We start from the raw sequence: 21,412 nt of genomic DNA on the forward strand, positions 1-21,412 counted from the left end.
CCCAGCTGCTCAGGTGCCTGACCCACACTCTGCCCCAGGCCCAGGGAGTTCAGCACCAGTCCAGCTCAGCCCAGCCCACTTCCTCTTGCCTAATCTGCTCCTCTTATCGCCCTTCTTAGCCCAGCCTGGGAGGCAGGGAGCTGTACCCAAGACTTCCTTCCCCTCTGGGGCCTGGCCTTTTGCCCTGGGTCACCCCCCCCCATGGGGCTTTGCATACCCCCAACAACGGTAAGACCCTCACCCAGGCCCTAGAATTGTCGCGGCTGGAGGTCTGGTCCAGGGCAGGATGGAGGGTGAGGGAGGACACTCTTCATGGGGAATTAAGATAATAAACTGCCCAGTGGAGGCTGGAGCTAAGGGAATTCCCAGCACAGAAATAATCTGCAGAAGAGCAATTCTAGGGCCAGGGGGATGGAGCCAGAGCAGGGCCTGACCAAGCCTCCTGGAAATGGTAACAATTCAGAGGACTCTTCCTCCTCCTTTCCCCCAATCCCTTAGAGTCATCTCTCCTCTCTCCCTCCCTCCAGTCTGGGGCCCTTCTGGGGGCCCCTCTGGTAGCCCATGCTGTTCTGGGTTCCTCCCTGGGATCAGGTTCCCTCGATATCTGTTTGAATGGATTTTGCAAGGGAAATCCCTGTCCCTTCCCAAAGCCCCTGCACCTGTCACCTGCGGCTGCCCTGGTCCCGGCACCCAAGTCCCTCCCTTTCATCTGTCCTGTAGCCATCAGCCCCCTCTCCACTTTGGGCCTGGAGAGACCAGTCCATTCCTCCCCCTCAGCCTGAGGAGGAAAGGGACAGCCTCCTCTCCTCGTTTCAGGATTTCAGGGCTCCTCACTCTGTTCCTTTCCATCTCCAGCTCCGAATCCACAGAACAAAGCCTTGCCCATCTTTACTCAGTGATGTCACTGCCTGCACTGTTCTTGGGACCCCAACTGTAGCTTCAGTGGGGGCCTGTACTCTCCTGCTCACATCCTGACCTCCTGCAAAGCTAGCTCCAAAAATGCAGAAAATCCAGGCAGTCAGGAGAGCGGAAAATCTTCATCAAAGAGCTTTTTTCTTTTAAAAATACATTTAGGTTTGAAAATTTGTGTTGACAAAGAAAAATGTTATGTAAATAATAGTAGAGAAAATCAGGGTAGTTACATGAATGCCCCGTTTGGGAAATGTGGCCTTGGGCTCCTGGGCTGAGCTGGGTAGAGGGCACCCCCTGCAGTGGGCCAGTCTCACCCCTCCAGGGTGGGCAGTGGAAGGGCAAGGATGCCCCCTGCTGGGTGCACTCAAAGCATGCATGTCCTGGAAGTTGCTGTTGGGTCTGTCATTTGTGACCCACAGGAACACCTATGCCAGAGAGTTTGGCAAGTGGGAGCCTTGGGCCATAGAATGTGGTAAGAACTTATATTCAACCAAATGTTGTCTCCCACAAGGGACATGCTTGTGGCCTGGACCCCAGCACATATGTCCCAAGTTCATTTGTTCACTTGCCAGTGCTATGTGGGAGCCCCATGCATTGGTTTCCCAGTTTGCTCATCAGAGAAGTTTAGTGGCAGAAGTTGAACTCAGACCTTCAGGTGCCACAGCTGCCAGCCAAATAAGAGGATCAGACTAGGTCGGTTTCTTATCTGATGCCATGATGGTTGAAGCAGTGGGTTTCAGGAGTGTGGAACCCTGTTGTCCATCTTGGTCAAGGGCTGGCCCTCTTTTGGAGGGAAGATGGCTCTTATGGTGTCTGTTTCCCAGTCTGGCAAAGGGAGCCACACTCACCACTCTAGGAACCCAGCCACTTACTAGCTGGTTTATCTTGTGATACTTAACCTTCTTGGGCCTCAGTCTTCTCACCTGTAAAATGGGGATAATAATGCCTCGTGGGGATGTTGCAAGGATTAAAGAATATAATGAATGGTACTTAATACAGTGCCTACACATGAGCTCAATAATACTATCATTATCATTATGAGTTATCATTGTTATTTTATTATTACTTATTAGCAGACACTGGCAGGAAAAATGGCAGTTTCTTATTCCTTCTTCAACAGTTCTTTCTACAAACGTCTTCACTGACTTTCTCTTTGGATTTTTCTTCCAGCAGTTCGTGTGGATCAGGGGCTGTACCCACCTTTGCAGGGCAGACTGAGTTAGGGTTGCTCCTGTCTGTGGACTTGAAGCAAGCTGTTCCCAAGCGGCCTGAACTCATGAAGTGATGAGCACAAGGGCTCCAATCATGGGCAAGTGCCAGCCTCCCACCAGCTTCATGCCACCACAGCCCCCCAGCTGATGAGGCACAGATGAGAGTGCTGAGCTGCCCAGCTGTGTGTCCCTCTGTGGCCCCAGCTTCAGCCACCCTCTGTGTACTGAGAGCTAAGCAGAAGTGGAGGCATGGGCAAGGCTGGGTAGCCAACACTGATCCCTTAGGGAGGAGAGAGGCAATCAAGGTTCCTGTAGATGCCCAGGAGGAAGATGTTGCTTGTCCTCCCATTCCAAGCCCCTCTATAACCCCACAAGGAACCATCTGGGACTTAGAAGTGGAAAACAAACTGGGCATGGTGGCTCACGCCTGTAATCCCAGCACTTTGGGAGGCCGAGGCGGGTGGGTCACGAAGTCAGGAGCTCAAGATCAGCCTGACCATCATGGTGAAACCCCGTCTCTACCAAAAATACAAAAATGAGCCAGACATGGTGGCACACACCTGTAATCCCAATTACTCAGGTGGCTAAGGCAGGAGAATAGCTGGAACTGGGAGGCGGAGGTTGCACTGAGCCGAGTTCACACCATTGCCTCCAGCCTGGGTGACAGAACGAGACTCCATCTCAAAAAAAAAAAAAAGTGGAAAACAATCAGTCCATGTATGTTTCTCTTTGAAGTGCTATTTTGGATCAAATTTACCTGTGTCCACCTTCAAGAAACCCAGAGTTTAGTCCCCACTGGAGCAAAGGTTTGTTCTGTGATCTTAGCAAGTTACCTGAGCCCTTGAATCTGTCAAACTTTTGATCATTTCTAAGATTCCTTCCAGCTCTAAAAATCTCTTTCCACTTGGAAGGGCCAATCTTGTCACTTTTCTCTCTTGCCTTTCCTCTGAGAGACAACAAACCTAGAGATGAGAGCTGTAGGTGGCAGGAGAGGCTTAGCTCTCATCCCAGTGTGACATTCTTGGGCACAATCACTCCTCTGCCTCTGTCAATCCCTCTGTGAAATGGGCCAGTTTTAATAAGTGTGATAGAAATAAATTATATGATGTCCTTCTCTAGGTGGGCACGGTGCATTGCATATAGGGAAGGTCATCAGTATTGATCAATTGCTTCTGTTCTTACTCCTGTCCTGGTCCAACCTTTTTTTTTTTTTTTTTTTTAGAAGTTAAGCCTTTATTTCCTTGTTTTGTAAATAAAGCTGGCTGAGTTGGTTGTTTTTTGATGATTAGTCAAAGAGACAAAATCCCATATCCTCACCAGCTCCTCCACCTCTTCCTTGGCTTCAACCTTAGCTGGGGCTGCAGCAGCGGGAGTAGCCGTGGTGGCAACAGCCACAGAGGCAATAGCCACAAATGCAGATGGATCAGCCAAGAAGGCCTTGACCTTTCCAGCAAGTGGGAAGGTGTAATCAGTCTCCACAGACAGAGCCAGGGCTCATTTGTACCCACTGATGATAGAATGGGGTACTGATGCAACAGGTGGGTAGCCAGTCTGCAGACAGACACTGGCAACATCGCAGACAACCTTCAGGAAGCAAGAATGAAGTTTCCTCTGTGATGTCAAACACTTCAGGGTTGTAGATGCTGCCATTGTCAGATGCCTGCTGGATGACCAGCACAAAGGAGGAGGGAGAAATGTTCGGCGTGTTCAGCAGCGTGGCTTTGTTGGCTCCCACTTTGTCTCCAGTCTTGATCAGCTGCACATCACTCAGGATTTCAATGGTGCCCCTGGAGATTTTAGTGGTGATTCCTAAAGCCTGGAAAAAGGAGGTTTTCTCTGGCCCCAGACCAGTGTTCTGGGCTGGCACAGTGACTTCACATGGGGCAATGGGACCAGCACAGGTGGCAGCTGGCACCTTACTAGCCAGCAACATGTCCCTGATTTCAGTGAGGTCCTCCTTGGTGAATGCAAAGCCCACATTCCCCCAGATATGAGGCAGCAGTTTCTCCAGAGCTGGGTTGTTTTCCAGGTGCCCTCAGATGGCCGTGAGCATCATGGTGTTCTTGTCCATCAGCACCACGGCCTTCTCTCAGAGGGACATGCAGATCTGCTGCGTCTGCTTGGAGCCCACATTGCTGCTCCCACGATGAAACATTTTGGATAATCATCCAAAAGCTGGATGATCTTGAAGTAGTTGGACTTCCAGGTCATCCTGTCTTCCCTGGGCATCACGGCGGTGCATCAGGGATTGCCACGCAGGGTTTAAAGACAATGTCACTTTCACGAGGATGCCAAGAGAGAGCTTTTTTTTTTTTTTTAAATATAAGATGTAATCTCACCCTGTTGCCCAGGCTGGTCTTGAACTCCTGTGCTCAAGCAATCCTCCCACCTCACCCTCTCCAGTAGCTGGGATTATGGGCATGTACCACCAAACTTGGCATCTGATCCACCTTTTTATCAGGACCTGGGCAAAGCCACAGAGAACAAGCCCCTCAACTTTGTGAATAGCAAGGAGCCAGTGAAGACAGGAATATGTTGGAAGACAGACTCAGGATCCAAAAACATTCTAACCTATTGGAGCACTGGCCTAAACCTCACAAGGTGAAATGAACAGGGCTTAACTGAGAGATCTGGGCTTGGTGCCAAGACACCAACTGTACAAGGACAGGGTGGGGAAGTGGCAGCTTAGCAGAAGCATGTGTGAATAAAACTGAGGGTTTTCGCTGACAGCCAGCTCCATCTGAGTCAAATGACAGAGCTGCCAATAAAAATGGACAGACTCAGGCTGCCGAACTGAAGTCGGGTACTGAGCCCTGTGGTTCTCCATCTTGATATCACACCAGAACCACCTGCAAAGCTCTGGTAACACTGCATATTCCTTGCTGTACCAAGACCTTCTGAATCATGATCTGGGATGAGATGAGAGAGGGAAAGGAAGGTGAGGAGTTTGCTTTCTTTTATTTTTTTTTAGAGACAGGTTTCACTCTGCTACCCAGGCTGGTCTCAAGCTCATGGGCTCAAGCAATCCTCGTGCCTTGGCCTCCCAAAGTGTTGGGATTATAGGCATGAGTCACTGTGCCCAGCCAGGAGTTTGAGTTTCTAAAGAGTATCCCCCCTCATTCCAAGATGCATCCAGGGCTTTTGAACCAAGGAAAAATCAGTCCCATTCTCATTCTCAGCACAACAGACCACACCCAAAATACTTGAGGAATTCAGTTTAGGTTGCTTTGTTGCAGGGAAGGTCATAAGTTGAAGGATATTTGGTGGAAAGCAGCCAGGATGCAGGCAACACTCTGAAGAGAACCACTTTATAGAAGACACATGTGGCCAGGAGGCCCAACTTCACATGGATGAGTCTTGTTCTCTGAGGTCCCAAAAGTTAGAATCTAGGCCAGGTGCAGTGGCTCACGCCTGTAATCTCAGCACTTTGGGGGGCTGAGGGGGGCAGATCACTTGAGGCCAGGAGCTCAAGTCCCGCCTGGCCAACATGGTGAAACCCCATCTCTACTAAAAATATAAAAATTAGCCAGGCGCAGTGGCACATGCCTGTAGTCCCAGCTACTCAGGAGGCTGAGTCAGGAGAATTGCTTGAACCCGGGAGGCGGAGGTTGCAGTGACCCAAGATTGTGCCACTGCACTTCAGCCTGTGCGACAGAGTGAGACTCTGTCTCAAAAAAAAATTTAAGTACATATTTTTTTAAAGTTAGAATCTTAGGAGACTGTCTTAGGTCAGGTTTCTCAGGAAACATGCCGAGATAGAGATTTTCTTGTAGGAAGTTTATTGGGGGTGCTTTCAGAGATAACATCTCTGAACTACTGAAAGAATCAGAATCAAGCCAGAGGAAGAAATTGGTGAACAATGCAGTCACAATACAGAATGCTTCCACAGGAAGCCCTGGGGTTGAGCTGGCCCCGTAGAGTTAGCCCCAACTTGGATAAGAGGGCTGTACCTTTGAATTCCACATTGACTTGGCAGATGACCCCTAGGGAAGGGTTGTGAAGTCCAGCAAGACAGCTAGCTCCCTTTAGCAGCTGAAGGAAATGCCACGGGAGAGACTCATGTGTGAGCCACTGGCAGCCAACACTTCTGGCAACTTCAGGGATAAGCTCCTTGGTCCTAAAAGCAGTATCTGGGTGGTGCACCACAGCAACCGAGACAGTACCCCCAAGCATAGCCCAGACCTACTTGATTTATGTGGTAAGTTCACTCTACCTGGGAATAGCTCCTCCTGGATTCTGGGAAACTTACAAGAATTAAATGGAGAAACTATAGCCCCCACTACTGCAACTAGTCTTGGTGACACAATTGATGTTCATCATTCCCCTTCTCTGTCACTCATTCTAGATTCTTTTCACCTTCAACTTGCACCTCTGCTGGTGTAGGTGGCTTGCCTGTCGGGGTAAGCAATCACCAATCACCATGGCCTTCAGACCATGCTGCTGATGTGTCCACCTTCCACCAAAATTGGGCATACCAACAGACACCCCAGTGGATCACCTGGGTGCCAAACATATTCTTTCCTGACCCCCTTATGTAACAGCAGCCCTATCTCTCCCAAAGGATCGGGGTCAATTGCCCCTTCCAGGAAGTGACTCCTCTTCTTTCCTGCTGGTTTCTTGGCACAAAGAGTCTGACGAACAGAAAGCAGCCATACTTAAGTTTATGGGGTTCTTGTTCTGTCCCTGGTGGAAGTGCTCCCCTTCTGGGAACCAGATTCTCTGAACCTGGAGAGCTTGGAACTGCAGGAACGGGAACCACAAATTCCTCCAGAAAGGTCACTGGGAGTGATGGTAAGTGGAGTCATTCCTACTTCTACCCCTAGTTTCCTAAACCTCTATTCTACACGTTGACACATAGCACCATATATAATAGTTATTGATTAGGATGCATACCTCATCCTGGAGCACGGTGTCCCATCATCTCTAACATGGTATTTCAGCTGTGCTTCTAAAGGCTGTTCTATCGTTCCACCAGCTCTATTCAGCTTCTGGATGGTGAAGTATGTAATAGGCCTAAAAGATCCCATGATCATGTGCCCATTCTATCCTTAAAGTGGGACTCTTGGTCTTCTGCAATGGTATGTGAGATCCCACGTCAGTGAATCAAACACTCTTTTAGCCCCCAGAGAGTGGCCTTTGAGCAGAAAAGACAAATCCGTATCCAGAATATATAGCAATTCAGGTCAAGATGAGTCCCTCACCCTTCTGGAGTGGAACAGGTCCAAGGTAGCCAGCTTGGTACTGCGTGGCTGGTATCAGTTGCTGGCAGGTTGGACTTTTAGCAGTGACAATAGGTAATTGGCCTTGGTGAGTGGGAGCCCATTCTGTTGAGCCACCCCTGCCACCACACACATGCGACACGTGTCACCTCCATCTATGCCACCATGGCCACTTTATTCATGTGCCCATTGTGCCGGCATGGGGTGGTCAATGACAGAGGCAAGCTAACATCAATTCCACATCATTCTATCTACTTGATTATGCAGTCTCCCCTGTGGCAGGTGCTCTCTGATGAGTATTAACATGCAATATAAAGATCTTCAATAGTGAGACCTATCTCTACAAAAAAAAATTAGCCTCGTGTGGTGGTGTGTGCCTGTAGTACCAGCTACTCCAGGGTCTGAGGTAGGAGATCACTTGAGCCCCGGAGGTCGAGGCTGCAGTGAGCCATGATCGTACCACTGCACTCCAGCCTGGGCAACAGAACAAGACCCTGTCTCAAAAAATAAAAAATAAAGATACTCACACTTGGTGCTCACTCAAATAGATAAAGCCACATATCTCTTCCCAAGACCTTCTTGTTCCCAGTCTTCCAGTATTTCTCTTTCTAGCCCTCTAACCAACCAGTCAAGCCATTTGCCTATAGCTCATGAACCTGTAGACAATTTTACCTCAGGCCGCTTTACCAGGGGCCATGCTGATGATTCAGTTCCCAGTCAGGTATCAATGTCAATGCAGACACTGCATCCAGCAGACCTTAAAGCGTTTGACTGTTCTACTATCCCCAGTGTACAGTTACCCAGGTAAACGGCATAGTTCCCTTTGGGGAAGTAGTGGGGAAATCATTACTGTATTGCTATAGTATTGCAGAAACCTTTCTCTTGGGAACCTGAACTGAAAATTGAATTGGGACTGGAAACCAAACAAGATATTATGACTTTTTATTGGAGCAGCTGCCATCAACCTCCTGGTCTTTCATCCTTGATTTATTTTAATTGTACAGCTCAGCAATTCTCAGTGTGTGGTCTCCAGACCCCTTGGGGTCCCTGAGATCACTTCAGGGGTTTCACAAGGTCAAAATTGCTTTCACAATAATACTAACATGTTATTTACCTTTTTAACTGTGTTGACGTTTGCACTGATGGTGCTAAAGCAATGGTGGGTAAAAACTTCTGGCACCTTAAACAACCAAGGCAGTGACACCAAACTGAACTAGTAGTTCATTGCAGAAAGAAAGAGGAAAGAAAAGAAAAAAAAAAAGGAAGGGAGAAAAGTCGTTTTACTTTAGAATATCTTTAACAAAACGATATCAATTGTTAAATTGTATGAAGTTATGACCCTTAAATAGATGTCTTTTTAATATTCCATGTGATTAAATGAAAGTACTCTACTGCATATGGAAGTATAACGGTTCTCTTGGGGAAAAGTACTTTTGCGAGTGGGTCGTGAGCTCAATTAGCCGCTCTTTTCATGGAACACCAGTTTTACCTGAAAGAAGAACTGAAAAACCATGGCTATGCAGACTTGGCTATTTGGCAGATGTTTTCTCACATTTGAACCAAGTGAGCCTGTCACTTTGAGAAAAAAATAACTGATAGTGTTTGTTACCAATTACAAAATTTGAGTTTTCAAGTAAAAACTAGAATTTTAGAAAATGTGTATGCACTATCATGAGCTTCCTAGATTCCTGATACTTAAACTTTTTATAATATTATCAAATGTGATTTTTTCTATTATATAATGAAATGTATCAATATTGCAAAGATATGTTTAATTCAGTGAACCAATATTTTCCAAATGATCAAAGTGGGATATTATAAAATCACGCATGGGTCAAAGTGCCATTCAAAGGGCAAGTTAGATCAATGGACTTTAATGTAATTGAGTACAAAAAAAGTTCACTGATATAGTTTTATAGTCTACATTTCAACCACCATTTAAGAAAATACTGCTTGTTGGGTTTTGGTGTAGTATCAAAGAAAAACAGCCACAATTATCTGAAAAGGCTGTTAAAATGTTCCTCTCTTTTCCAACTACATGTCTATATGAGGCTGGATTTTCCTCATATATTTTAACCATAACAACAAATTGCCAGCAGATTAAATGTAGACGCAGATATGAGATGCCAGGCATGTTGGCTCATGCCTGTAATCCCAGCATTTTGGGAGGCCAAGGCAGGTGGATCACTTGAGCTCAGGAGTTTGAGACCAGTCTGGCAAAATGGCAAAACCCTGTCTCTACAAAAAAATACAAAAATTAGCCAGGCATGGTGGTGTGCATCTGAAGTCCCAAGTTACTTGGGAGGCAGAGGTGGGAGAATTGCTTGAACCTGGGAAGTGGAGGTTGCAGTGAACTGAGATCACGCCACTTACACTCCAGCCTTGTGACAAAGTGAGATCCTGTCTAAAAAAAAAAAAAAAAAAAAAAAGTGGATATGAGGATCCAGTTGTCTTCTACAATATAAAGCCACATTCCAGAGATTTGCAAATTTACAAAGCAAAGCCACTCTTTTCATTATTTTTTGTCATAAAAATATATTATCTGCCCAGGTGCAGTGGCTCACGCCTGTAATCTCAGCACTTTGGGAGGCCAAGGCGGGTGGATCACAAGGTCAGGAGTTCGAGACCAGCCTGGCCAACATGGTGAAACCCTGTCTCTACTAAAAATACAAAAATTAGCCGAGTGTGGTGGCATGCACCTGTAATCCCAGCTACTCGGGAAGCTGAGGCAGGAGAACTGCTTGAACCTGGGAGGCGGAGGTTGCAGTGAGCCGAGATCATGCCACTGCACTCCAGCCTGGGCAACAGAGTGAGACTCTGTCTTGGAAAATAAATAAATAAATAAATAAAATATATATTATCTATGTTAACATGTAGTGGGGCTTATTATTCTTTAGACAAATTAATAAATATTTTGCAAAACCCTTGGTCTTATTTCTAATATGTCAAATTAAAATAGCTATAACCCACATAAACAAAATCCCTTTAGATACCTCTCTCTCTCATATATACATACATATATATATATTTAGAGACTAGGTCTCACTCTGTCACCCAGACTAGAGTGCAGTAGCATGATCATGGCTTAGTGCTGTCTCAAACTCCGGAGGTCAAGCGAGCCTCCTGCCTCAGCCTCTCGAGTAATTGGGACTACAGGCATGTGACACCCTGCCTAGCTAATTTTCAACTTTTTTTTTTGTAGAGATGAGATCTCACTATTTTGCCCGGGCTGATCTTGAACTCCTGGGGTCAAGTGATCCTTCTGCTTCAGCCTTCCAAGTAGTTGGGATTATAGGTGCGAGCCACCACATCAGGCTTAGAGACCTCAATATTTAAGAGTGTAAAGGGATCCTGAAACTAAAACATTTGAGAATCACTGGTATAGATTGAGCAGTACTGTTACTGGCTGCCTAGCTAGCTTGCTCCAGGGATGCTATGCTATCAACCATCTTCAACCATGGTCCTCTGCTGGCCAGGACTGCCCCCACTGCCACTCCAACTTGCTGCTTATTACAACAGTTGTGCTGTCTAGCTTCTATGATTTCATGGTCCTATCATCCCCACTGCTATCTGGAGCCAGTTCTGGAATGGCCTCTTGCTGTCAGGCATGGCTTACAGAGGACAGTCCAAACTCAGCTTCTCAGGGATGCTGGTACCGCTCTCAACAGTGTGTTCCTTGTTGCTTTGATAACTAGAGTATCCTCTGGGCCTTCCTGCAGAACTTAAGTGGTTTCTGGCCTTACATAGAATATACCCATTTCTGTGAGCTTTTGAACCCTTCTTCCACATTCTGCTGTGGTAGTTCTGGCATTTCCATTACACTCTGGTGGCCATTGCCTTCCTCCTGTCTCCCAGGATCCTTGTCAGGATATCACATCCTGATTCACAGGAGAATACTCCTATAACAACGAAGTCTCCCTTGTTCAACTTAATGCTTGGCACCACACCCCACCTTGATCTAGCCTATACATTCGCTCCTGGATCCTGCCAGTATATACTGGCTACTTCCGCAACGACTTCATGGTCTAGCCTTCTTCCCTAGTGGGCCCCTGCACATCTCTGACTGGGCTTTATTGTGATCTGGCTCTATGTATTGGGCTTGTAGGCCAGGACAGAGAGGCAGCTTCCTTTGGTGTCAGAAGGCAAGTCCCAGTGACAGTTGCAGCTGAGCCATCATAGCCAACACTCCTGACAATTGGAAGAATGAGCACCTCCCTCCTGAGGCTGACCCGGGTAGTAACCACCAATATCCACTATAGAGACAAAGTCTAGCTTTGCCTATGAGGCAGAGCAGAGCCAGGATCAAGAGCTTAATGCCCTGGAGTCAGAGGTCTGAATTCCATCAGGGCTTTTGAATTCCAAGGCATTAGGACTATGTGACCTTGAGCAGGTTCCTGGCCCTTTCTGAGGCAGGGACTTCATCTATGAAATGAAGATAAACAGTACTACCTGATAGGTCATTGGGAGACAAATAAGACAAGGAATGTAAAGGCTTGGTATAGTGCCTAGCACATTCTAAGGGCACTGTTATCGTCATAATTGGTCAGAACTTTCCAAAGCCAAAAAGGGCTGCCTCAGGGAGCAGACAGTAAGGTATGCCACCATCCCAGATGGTCTTTGGGCTGACGCTGCTGAGTGCTCCCCAGGGATTTTGTGGAGGAGGCTCTAGGGCCCACAGGGGTATTCACAAAAGATGACTTTTGGGGCCCATTCTGTCCCCAAGCTGCCTTGATTCTCTGATTTCTCTGATCCCTGCCTGTTCTTAGCGGGGGGAGGCATATTCACTTTCAGGCCACTAGGGGGCCATTTAGTTCTCTGCAACAGGAGAACACTAATGGTTTCTTAATGGCTCAGGCACCAGGGAGATCAGGCTCAATTATATCTGAAAGCATTCTTAGTTCCTGGGGTAAAAGACACTATGTAAATCCAGATAATAAATAGGGATTACTGATGACAGGTTAAAGAATCTGGCACTGTTTCGTTTAGAGAAGATAGAGTGAGAGGAATTGAATAAAGTCTTCAAGTATATTATTCTTTGGTACAGAAGAGTGACATGCTGTTTTTCCACTCCACTAGGAACCAAGCAAGAAGAAAGGCATTTAATTTGCAACAGAAATATGGAGAAGCAATATGGAGTGCATTCACGAAAGGGGACTGAAGGAAGCTTTGTATTGGCCTCAACCTGGAATCTTTAAGAATAATTCATCATGGAATAGTTGTATGATATGTCCTGCCAGGAAGGCCCTAGAGCAGGGGAGAGAAGAGAGGACAACTTTCAGAGACAATTCAAGAATTTTTTTTTTTTTTTGAGACGGAGTCTGGCTGTGTTGCCCAGGCTGGAATGCAGTGGCGCCATCTTGGCTCACTGCAAGCTCCGCCTCCTGGGTTCACGCCATTCTCCTGCCTCAGCCTCCCGAGTAGCTGGGACTACGAGTAGCTGGGACTACAGGCACCTGCCAACACGCCCGGCTAATTTTTTTGTATTTTTAGTAGAGACGGGGTTTCACCATGTTAGCCAGGATGGTTTCAATCTCCTGACCTCGTGTTCCGCCCGCCTCGGCCTCCCAAAGCTGGGATTACAGGCGTGAGCCACCGCACCCGGCGACAATTCAGGAATTTTAAGTCAACAGGCTGCCCTGGCTGACCTAGGAGCAGGGTGGAGGAATGAGTTATTTCTTCCCCATCAGCCCACAAAAGGCCATAAACACTCCACACTACCAATATCCTTGAAATTTCTCAGAAAGTAAAAAAACAGCTTTTTCCTTGAAATAGCATCTGGCTAGCCATTACTAGTGGCAGCCCCACACCTGGGCCTGGATCAGGAATGAGACTGAGGCTGGGTTAGAGGCCTGTGGTTCCAGCAGTCCACTAGCACACTCAGTTCTGGTAGCCACTTGACTTCTGTGTTGCTGAGGTGGCAAGGCAGCAGTTTTGGGAGGGCTTCCTCGTGTGTGTGTGTGTGTGTGTGTGTGTGTGTGTGTGTGTGTGTGTAGGGGGGTCCTCTGGAAGCCAAACATTCCTGGAGGAGGGGGGGAAGTGAGAAGGGCAGAGGGGATCCTGCCCCACAGGGTAGAAGCCAGGTCAGGCTCACACTTGCAGGGGCTTGAGGGAGGGTTCACCCACAGAACCCCATCAGAACCACAGTCCTCTTCCCCAACACACGCCCAGACAAGTCTCCCTCACTCATTCAGACACCCAGGCAGTCCATATGCCCAGTTCTGGGAACACAGGAAGTAGCATCCAAGGAGGAGGGAACCAGAATTCTGGAAAGCCTTATAGAGAAGGAATGGGGAGGAGAGAAGGCAGGGAGAGCAGAGAGCAGAAAGAGGGGGAGGGCACAAGTAAAGCCGCAAGGGAGAGTCTGAGCATGAAGGGTTGTTAGCACCTAGGGGGTCCAAAGACCAGGCACAGAGCCCACTGCCTGGCGCCTGGCCTGGAGCCAAAGAAGACAAACCTCACATGGGAAAGTGGGGAGGGGACAACCGCCCAAGCCTTGAGGTCTGGAGGGGATCTGAGAGTGAAAACGCTCTAGGAGTCCTGAGAGTTAAACTCCTCAGGTTCAGTGCAGCTCCTTGGGTCCAAATCCAGGCCAAAACCAGGAATTGGAAGACCCAAAAAGCGGGACCAGCGACCTGCGGCAAACTTTGGGACTAAGGTGGCAGGCGAGTCTGGAGAACAGCTCAGTCCGTGGCTCTGTCCCGGAGGCTCAGGGTTGGCGGGGTGAGGCGGGCTGGGGTACGGAATTGCGACGATTTCAGTAGAGCTCCGAAGCCCAGCCTGGACTGGGTAGAAGGAACACAACCAGCTGCTGCCCCAGTGAGCGCTCCAGGTGCCAGAACCGCCTACCCCTGGCGTCAACCAGGTTGTTTAGCTGTGAATGGGCCTGGGAGACCCGCCCAGGGGGTACGCGGAGCGGGGCGCAAGCTGAGAGCTGGAACGTGGTATCTTCCCTATATCCCTCTTACCGTCCCCTCCCAGAGGATAAACCAAGGCCTGGAGTCCGAAGCCCGGGCTGCTATTCCACCTGTCACTTCGGAGCCTCGGTGCGGAGCGGGGAGGCGCCAGAGTTGACAGCTCGCGCTCCGACCGCCCCCTTCTAGCTCCGCACTCCGCCTCGCACAACGCCGTTCCCCCTTTTAAAGAAGTGCCCGGGGCTCCAGTCTACGCCGCGCCAGCCCACCAGGGGTCGCGGCGACGTCGCCCGTTTAAGAGCCAGCCTCCCTTAACTTTCTCTTAACGGGGCGTCCCGGCGGGGCTCGCGGCTCCCGGCAGCCGCCGCCTCCCCTCGCGGCACTTCCGGACCCTGGCGTCGCCCTTTTAAGGGGCAGCCCCCAGCAGCGCTCTCCCCGCCCCCTGTTGCCGGCGCGCGAGGCGGGGGAGCCGGGCTGGAGCGGAGCGCGCGGTCCGCGCGGCCACTGGAGACCAGGCGGCCGGCGGCCGGGCAGGCGGCGGCGGAGCGCGCGGCGGCGTGGCGGCGGATGGGGACGCGGAGCCGAGCGGCTGTGGCGGCTGTGGCGGCTGTGGCTGTGGCGGCGGCGGGGAAGCAGCTGACGGGCCGGCGGCGGCGGCGGCGCTGGCGGCGGTGACTGGTCCAGGCCCCGGCGGCGGCTGCAGCAACGCGGTGGCGGGCTGCGGGCGGGCGGCGTGAGGAGCGGCGGCGGAGCGCGGGGCCGCCGGGAACCGAGGGCGCCGGGCCGCCCCCTGCCCAGTCCTTGCAGGCCGCCAGGCCCCCTCCAGCCGGGGCCGTGGAGCACCGGGGCAAAGGCCGGGGCCCCCCCATGAAGGAGCGCGACGCGGCCCCGGCCGAGCGGGGCAAGCCGGCCACCTACACCGGGGACAAGAAGGCGAAGATGGCGGCCAAGACCAACAAGAAGTGGGTCCGGCTCGCCACCGTGTTCGCCTACGTGCTCTCCGTGTCGCTGGCCGCCATCGTGCTCGCCGTCTACTACAGCCTCATCTGGCAGCCGGTGGGCGCCGGGACCTCGGGGGGAGCCGCTGGCCCGCCCCCCGGCGGCTCCAACGCCACTGGCCCGTCTGGGACTTCGGGGGCGGCGGCGGCGGGGCCCAACACCACTGGGTCGTCCCGCCGCGAGGCGCCGCGCGACGTTCCCCCACTGCAGGCGGCGCGACCGGCGCCTCCGGAGCCCCCTGCGGACAGCCCCCCGGCCGGGCCGCTCGAGCGGCCTCGGGGGCCGGACGAGGACGAAGAGGAAACGGCGGCGGCGCCCGGGAGTCGTTGAAGCCCTCCGCGCTGGGGGCCGCCGGGAACCATTCTCCCCAAGCCCAGAGGCAGGACTTCGCAGCAGGATGGGGTGGAGAGCCCGCAGGAGTGACCCCCACGAGAGTGAACGCCCCTCACACTCCCACCATCGCCGGCTGGCCCCGGAGCGGGAGGCCCGCAGCCAGATCTTCAGCCAAGGGACCACGATTCGCCGGGGGGCTGGGGGTTTGCTGCCCAGGACCGTGCTGCACCAGGGCCCTGAGCCGTAGGGGGATGGGGGGAGGGGTGGGGAGATCCCGGCACCAAACCCTTCTGCGCCGCTCGCTCTGGTGTATCCTACATGCAGGGGTGACTGGGGCTTTCCCCCAAGACTCAGGGGAAGGATGGAGCTGTAGGGGCTCTTTTTAAGTAAGCTGAAGCTCTCGAAAGGAGGAGGGCACCAAAAGTAGTGGAGCTCAGGTACGTCAATCTAGTTGCAGTGGCCAGAGATGCATTAAATTTCTAGAACCCTGTATATAGTTGTTGACATATGCACTAGAAGCTATAATCACATAGAATTCTATGTATATCCTCCCACACCCTGGGTAGCTACTGACTGAAGGGGTCAAGCAAGGGCTATTTGCTGTCCCCCAAAAAGTACACCTGGCCAGAAGGGCACAAACACGGCTTCTTAAATCACTCACTTTCTCCTGTTCCCCTCCTGTTTCTGAAATATAAGTTTATGACGTTCTTTCACAAAAGAGTATAATCATTCTTAGACTGTTGACATGGCTGTGGAAAGCCTTAGGAGAAGTAGAAACAATTTAGGGAGGGTGGGGAATGTACTCATCGCCTCTTCTTTCCATCCTAGTGCCCCCACCAAAGAGGCTTCTTGTTGCGGCCCTCAGTATCTGGATATGGGCCAGGGAGGAAGGAAGGGAAAGAGCAATGCTGCTGTGCTTCAATCCTGGCCTTCCCCTCACAGAATTCTTTTAGGAAGAGCAAGCTTTTGTAAGTAGAGTGGCAAGTGTTTTTATCTTTTTTTTTTTTTTCCTGCTCCTCAAAATGTTGTCTTGTTCCGGCAATCACTTTTGCCTTCCCTCTTTCCTGAGCCTGTAGTGACAAAGCCCGGCGATTTGGGATGAAATCTGTTGTAACACCAGAGCTTTGATTACACATCCTCTGGTTTTGAGTTATTCTACAGAATCAGAAAGGCTGGAAGGTGGGCTTCACACTCAGGATTGTGCTTTGAGAGCCAGCTAATAGACCAGCCGAGGGAAGGTTGAATTGGCTGTCTTTACCTTTCCCGATAAACCCTACTTAAATGCAGCCTGTAATTGTATAAAGGAGATGAGAAACATCAAGAGAAATGACATACGTGTAGCTCTGGGGTAGCAAGAACTAGACTTCCTCAATTTGGATTCCATTTCCTTCTGCCACTTGCTTTTAGGCAATTGAGTGTGGGTAGTGATGAGATATCAAATCCCTTAGTGTTTCCTTTTTGGGAAATGAGGCACTATTTTTTTTTTTAAAAGACAACTTACCCACCTGAGTCCTGAAACAGTTTGTCTCTCCAGTTTTCTGGCCTATACTCTAGTTAGCTCTGATCCAAGTTTACAGGACAACAGCCTTGCTTTAAGCCATGTCCTGTTGTGGGCACGATAATAGCAACTGAGCTGTCACAGCCTACCAGCAGGCTGGTAACACCTCCAGGGTCTCTTGGCTAGAGCAGATTTCTTAGCAGCTGACTAGGACTTCAGTCATTGGGAAGCCTATGAGGCCTTTACATTTTTGGTGTGAGATGGGGAAGAAACATAAAATGCCACTTTACAACTTCAATAATAGCCTGTAATTTATATTTACTGTGTGAATTTTTAGTCCTATATTTTAATAATTTGTAAATTGATCTCTTATTCCAAGAATCCTTTGAACTTGTAGAACATCTGGGAGTCCACTTCCCTGTCCTCTTCCTGATCCCTGCTTTCTGGACTGTTTAAATCCTCTTTGGGATGGATCAGAGAGTCTAGAGAGGCCACTCATAGGTCCAGCTGCTGGCCTCCTGACTCTCCAAAGCTTTCACTGGAATTGGGACATTTGCTCCAGCCCTAGCTGTGAACATGACCAGAGACATTATTTATAATTCAGCCATTTAAGATATACCTGTACTCAAAAAGTCCTGTATATTTTTAAAAAGTTTTATTTTTCAGGTGAAGAAAAATACATCCTAAGAACTCTGCCTAAGCCTGTGTAAGTTGATCATTTCTCTTACTGTGCTTCGTGGGGACGGAGTGGAGGTTGAAAGAGTAAGTGGTCTGAGGTGTGATGGATGGATGGTGATGAATAGGTTGAGGAGGAAAAAGCAATTGCCCTGCTGTTCTCAGTGCCTGATGGCTTGAATGAATTGATTAGCGAAGGGTGGCAGAATCCATCTTAGTCGGGAAGCAATCCCGGGGTGGAAGAACAGTGATCTCTAGCTCAGCCACCTTTTGCCAACCTTAAACAGGCTGAGAAAAAGTTGTGCTTTACCAGAGCAGATGCCTAGCTGACAAAGCTAAGGGACCAGTAAGCATGAATATTAAGATTTACTGCAAACATTTAGCTGGCTAAGCACTGAGGTGTGGATAAGCTGCCTGATAGCATCACTGTCCTCACCTTTCAACCATTGGCCTCTAGATAACTCAAGAAGTGCTAACACCAGAAAGGCAAGTGTACATCTGTGGTGCTTGGTCAGAGCTTTGTCTACCATGGAGGAGGTAAATGGCTGAGAGGTTTAGGTTGCTTCAAAGGTAAGGTTTTTTTCTTCCCTTCAAGCAAACAAAAAAGACATGTGGGTGAAAGGCACAAATATAAGGGATTAGTTATGCTGCAAAATACATGGTAAGCAATTGAGCTCAGCTCATTATTAGACAATGCTGCCCGGTACAAATCCGGAGTGAGAAGCCAGTGTTGGTGGGGCCCCCTGAGGCCTGCACTTCAGCAGAGCCGTTGGGGGGTAGCTACTGTTCTTTTACATTACCTTGTAGTCTGCAGGGAGGCATGGAAAAAGTCCGCCCTTCTTTTATTTCCCTCTTCAGCCTACACAATGGCTTTCTGAGAGAGGGCTTGGTAAGGCAGAGCAGAAGGGGAGTGAAAGAGTTTCCAAGGCTCTTTTGGTCGGCCCCTCCTTTTTGCAGACAGTGACATGTGGCTTCTACAGCTGCCCACGGCGGCTTCACATGTTGGGCACATACAGCAATATGTACAGTGGGAGCCTGCTAGCCGACGAGACAGGGCCTGGTTGGCTGAGGAGCAGTGGTCTGAATAGCTTTATTTCCAAGGGTTAGAAATCAGCTGCAAAATTGTCCATCAAGTTTTAAGCCAGGAAGGAGAGATCTGTGCAGAGGGGGTTACTTTCCTTCAAAGGCTTTGCACCGGGACTACCAGGACCCTTTCTAGGTGTTTGCTTATATTAGAAGTTAACGGTGTGCATTCATTTATTCCCTGACAGCCTGAACTTGAAGAAAGAGATAAGCCTGTTTTGAAAGTGAAGTTTTGGGGGGTGGAGGATCAGGGAAGGAACCCATTAGGCTGAGTTTGTGAGGGTATCTTCACTTTCCCCATTAATGTTAAGGTACAATGAAGTGTTTCTCCGAGGTTTTAAGCATAAGAAATATTTCTCTTCCTAACAGCCCTAGATTTCCACATGGTATGAGACCATGTTTTGGAAGCTTTTCTGTCTACCTTGTTTTTCAGTTTTCACTGGGGAATTCTGAGATAGCGTGTTCTTTCGTGGAGTATTTATATCCTGTCTTGAAATGCTGAATGCATAGCATCTACTTGTTTCTACATGTTTCTTTAAGGAGAGCTGAAAGGTCAGGTCACAAGCTTTAGGACTACCACAGCTATGTAAAAGGGGTAATAATTGTCCTCTCTTTCCTGTCTACAGAGAATGGAGGTATTTCTGGAATTTCAGTTCAGTAACAAAAGGGCCACAGCTATACTTTTCGTTTTCCATCTCCCTCAGTGGAAGGAGAAACTGCAGTGGCTTTGCCTGTTTCTCATGACCAGTATTCACTCAGTGCCTGGCAGTGGGTACTCAGAATTTGTTGATCTCTGAGTTGATCAGCACCCAGTGGGTGCTGGGTGCTGATGGAATCAGCCTTAGTGTCATTGTGGTGTCCCTGTCGTAATCTACTTGCATACCCGTATCCACAACCCATAATCTGGTTCAAGGAGGTGAGTTGCTAAAGAAAACCCCTGCAAATCATAGCTGCACTGATCTCTCTGGCCTCAGTTTTTTTATTTCCAAGTTGAAGGACTCGCCCTTGGCCTTCCTGTTCTTTCCGGGTGCAGGAAGTCCACAGTGGTATTCCATATGGTGCTTAATGGACACACCGTAGGATATGTGATCCATTCATTGTCTCCTAGGTCCCAGCCCTGCAGCCTCATGTTAAGCTATAAAAATACCTGCTCTGTCGACAGTTTTTTGGTTACCTCTGTTTTACTTGCTGACATAGCCTGTGGTTTTCTGCTGCCAGAAAGCCTGTGTTATGCTTTTTGTCCCCTTCAGTAGCTAATTGAAAAAGCAAACAAACTTCTCTTTACCACTCACCTAGACTCTACCAGGCTTTCCACCCTAAATGCAGAAATACCCAGCATGGGAGCCACCTGGTCAGTGCTCCTCACTGGATCCTGTGCCCCATTCAATTCTATAAACATTTGTTAAGCTACCACTAAAGACCAGAAAATCACTCTCAAGGAATTTACAGTCATGCCCACAAGTCTCCCCTTGTCAAACTATCCTGTTTTCTTAACTTCAGTATTCTGTTGTTGCAATAGCTTATCAGTTAAATAGCAATAAGATTTTAGCCAATATCCTTAGGGATATTTTCCACGAACCATTACCTTTAATTCAAGAACTTTAGTTTAGATCTTTATTTGGTGTCTACAGTGTGCTAAGTGAGCCTCAAAACTCCAAAAACCAACTTGTCCAAAAAAAAGCAATTGCATTGATTACCAAGGATTTCCTTTGACATACATATACCTTTCTCTGCTACCTCAGTGTTCAGAGTCATTAGTTGAGGTCTCCCCACACTTGTGTCCTGGAGGCCCACCTGCTCCCTCAGCTCCTTGCTGGTATCCTGGATGGTGTAGAGTCACAGCAGTCAGGCTTAGAGGTATAGACAGCTCACGGCATCACAAGGCCCTGGGCAGGGAGACTGTGTGTTCTTGGGAGGGACCCCTGAACTGGAAGATGGGAAGCCTGGGGACTCAACAATGGCGTTAGTTAAGGCCCTTGACCTCTCTCTTTTCTGCTAACCAAATGGGAATTCCTGAGAGCAAATGGAGGTTATAGATATGAAAGGGCTTTGAGATCTTGGGAGTAAAAGTACAACGTATACACATGAAGTAATATATTTTCAAGGGAATGTCTGTCCCTTGGGCAATATGATGCACAGAAAGAAATGTGAAGGGGTAGGTGGTAAACATTACACCAGTGTCTAGACTAGCAGCATCAGCGTCACCCGGGAATGTGTTAGAACAATGACAGCTTAGGCCGCATCCCAGACCAACTGAAGAAGAAATTCAGAAAGCGAAGCCCAGCATTCTGTTTTAACCAGCCTTCCAGGTGATGCTGATGCACACTGAAGTCAGAACCACTGGCCCACCCTTTTCCTCTGATGCTGTAACTTAGGGGTAGGGTATTTCTGTTTTGACAGATGGTCATCGAGGTGCCTTTTGACCCTTTCTCTTGGTTAAAGCCAGCAGTCCTGCTGGGGGAAGAGGAAATAGTGTCCCTAGTGCTTGTAAGAAAAGGGAAAAAGGCTGCATTGTCCATTATTTTTGACAGTTGCCGCAGAACTTGCCCTGGAGAGCTTGTTAAAAAGGAG

The 21,412-nt window shown here is 49.1% G+C and overlaps 1 protein-coding gene, 2 long non-coding RNA genes and 1 pseudogene across 4 annotated transcripts; 2 read left to right on the forward strand and 2 right to left on the reverse strand.

Moving 5' to 3' along the window:
- Positions 1-1,036: 1,036 nt before the first annotated feature.
- LOC129137204 (uncharacterized) lies at positions 1,037-14,462 on the reverse strand. The gene is made up of 3 exons (XR_008539539.2): positions 14,308-14,462; positions 8,457-8,555; positions 1,037-1,835 (listed from the first exon to the last, which is right to left on the reverse strand). It is a non-coding gene; the product is annotated as an uncharacterized LOC129137204 (long non-coding RNA).
- On the reverse strand, positions 3,394-4,429 carry LOC738019 (large ribosomal subunit protein uL10-like; annotated as a pseudogene).
- LOC134808516 (uncharacterized) lies at positions 11,889-12,555 on the forward strand. 2 transcript variants are annotated; one of them, XR_010151602.1, is made up of 2 exons: positions 11,889-11,935; positions 12,419-12,555. It is a non-coding gene; the product is annotated as an uncharacterized LOC134808516 (long non-coding RNA). The 2 variants fall into 2 exon arrangements; XR_010151603.1 differs by lacking the exon at positions 11,889-11,935 and adding an exon at positions 11,940-12,022.
- Positions 14,463-14,756: 294 nt separating the features above from the next.
- INAFM2 (InaF motif containing 2) lies at positions 14,757-17,783 on the forward strand. The gene has a single exon (XM_024349121.3). It carries the CDS (start codon positions 15,121-15,123, stop codon positions 15,580-15,582), a length of 462 nt encoding a protein of 153 aa, XP_024204889.1. The 5' UTR covers positions 14,757-15,120; the 3' UTR covers positions 15,583-17,783.
- The last annotated feature ends 3,629 nt before the right edge of the window (positions 17,784-21,412 follow it).

Source organism: Pan troglodytes, chromosome 16 (assembly GCF_028858775.2).
Source record: "Pan troglodytes isolate AG18354 chromosome 16, NHGRI_mPanTro3-v2.0_pri, whole genome shotgun sequence".
NCBI classification, from domain to species: Eukaryota; Metazoa; Chordata; class Mammalia; order Primates; family Hominidae; genus Pan; species Pan troglodytes.

What these genes read in the sequence shown, in the direction of transcription:
- INAFM2 (XM_024349121.3), top strand. Translation starts at nt 15,121, where the DNA reads ATGAAGGAGCGCGACGCGGCCCCGGCCGAGCGGGGCAAGCCGGCCACC.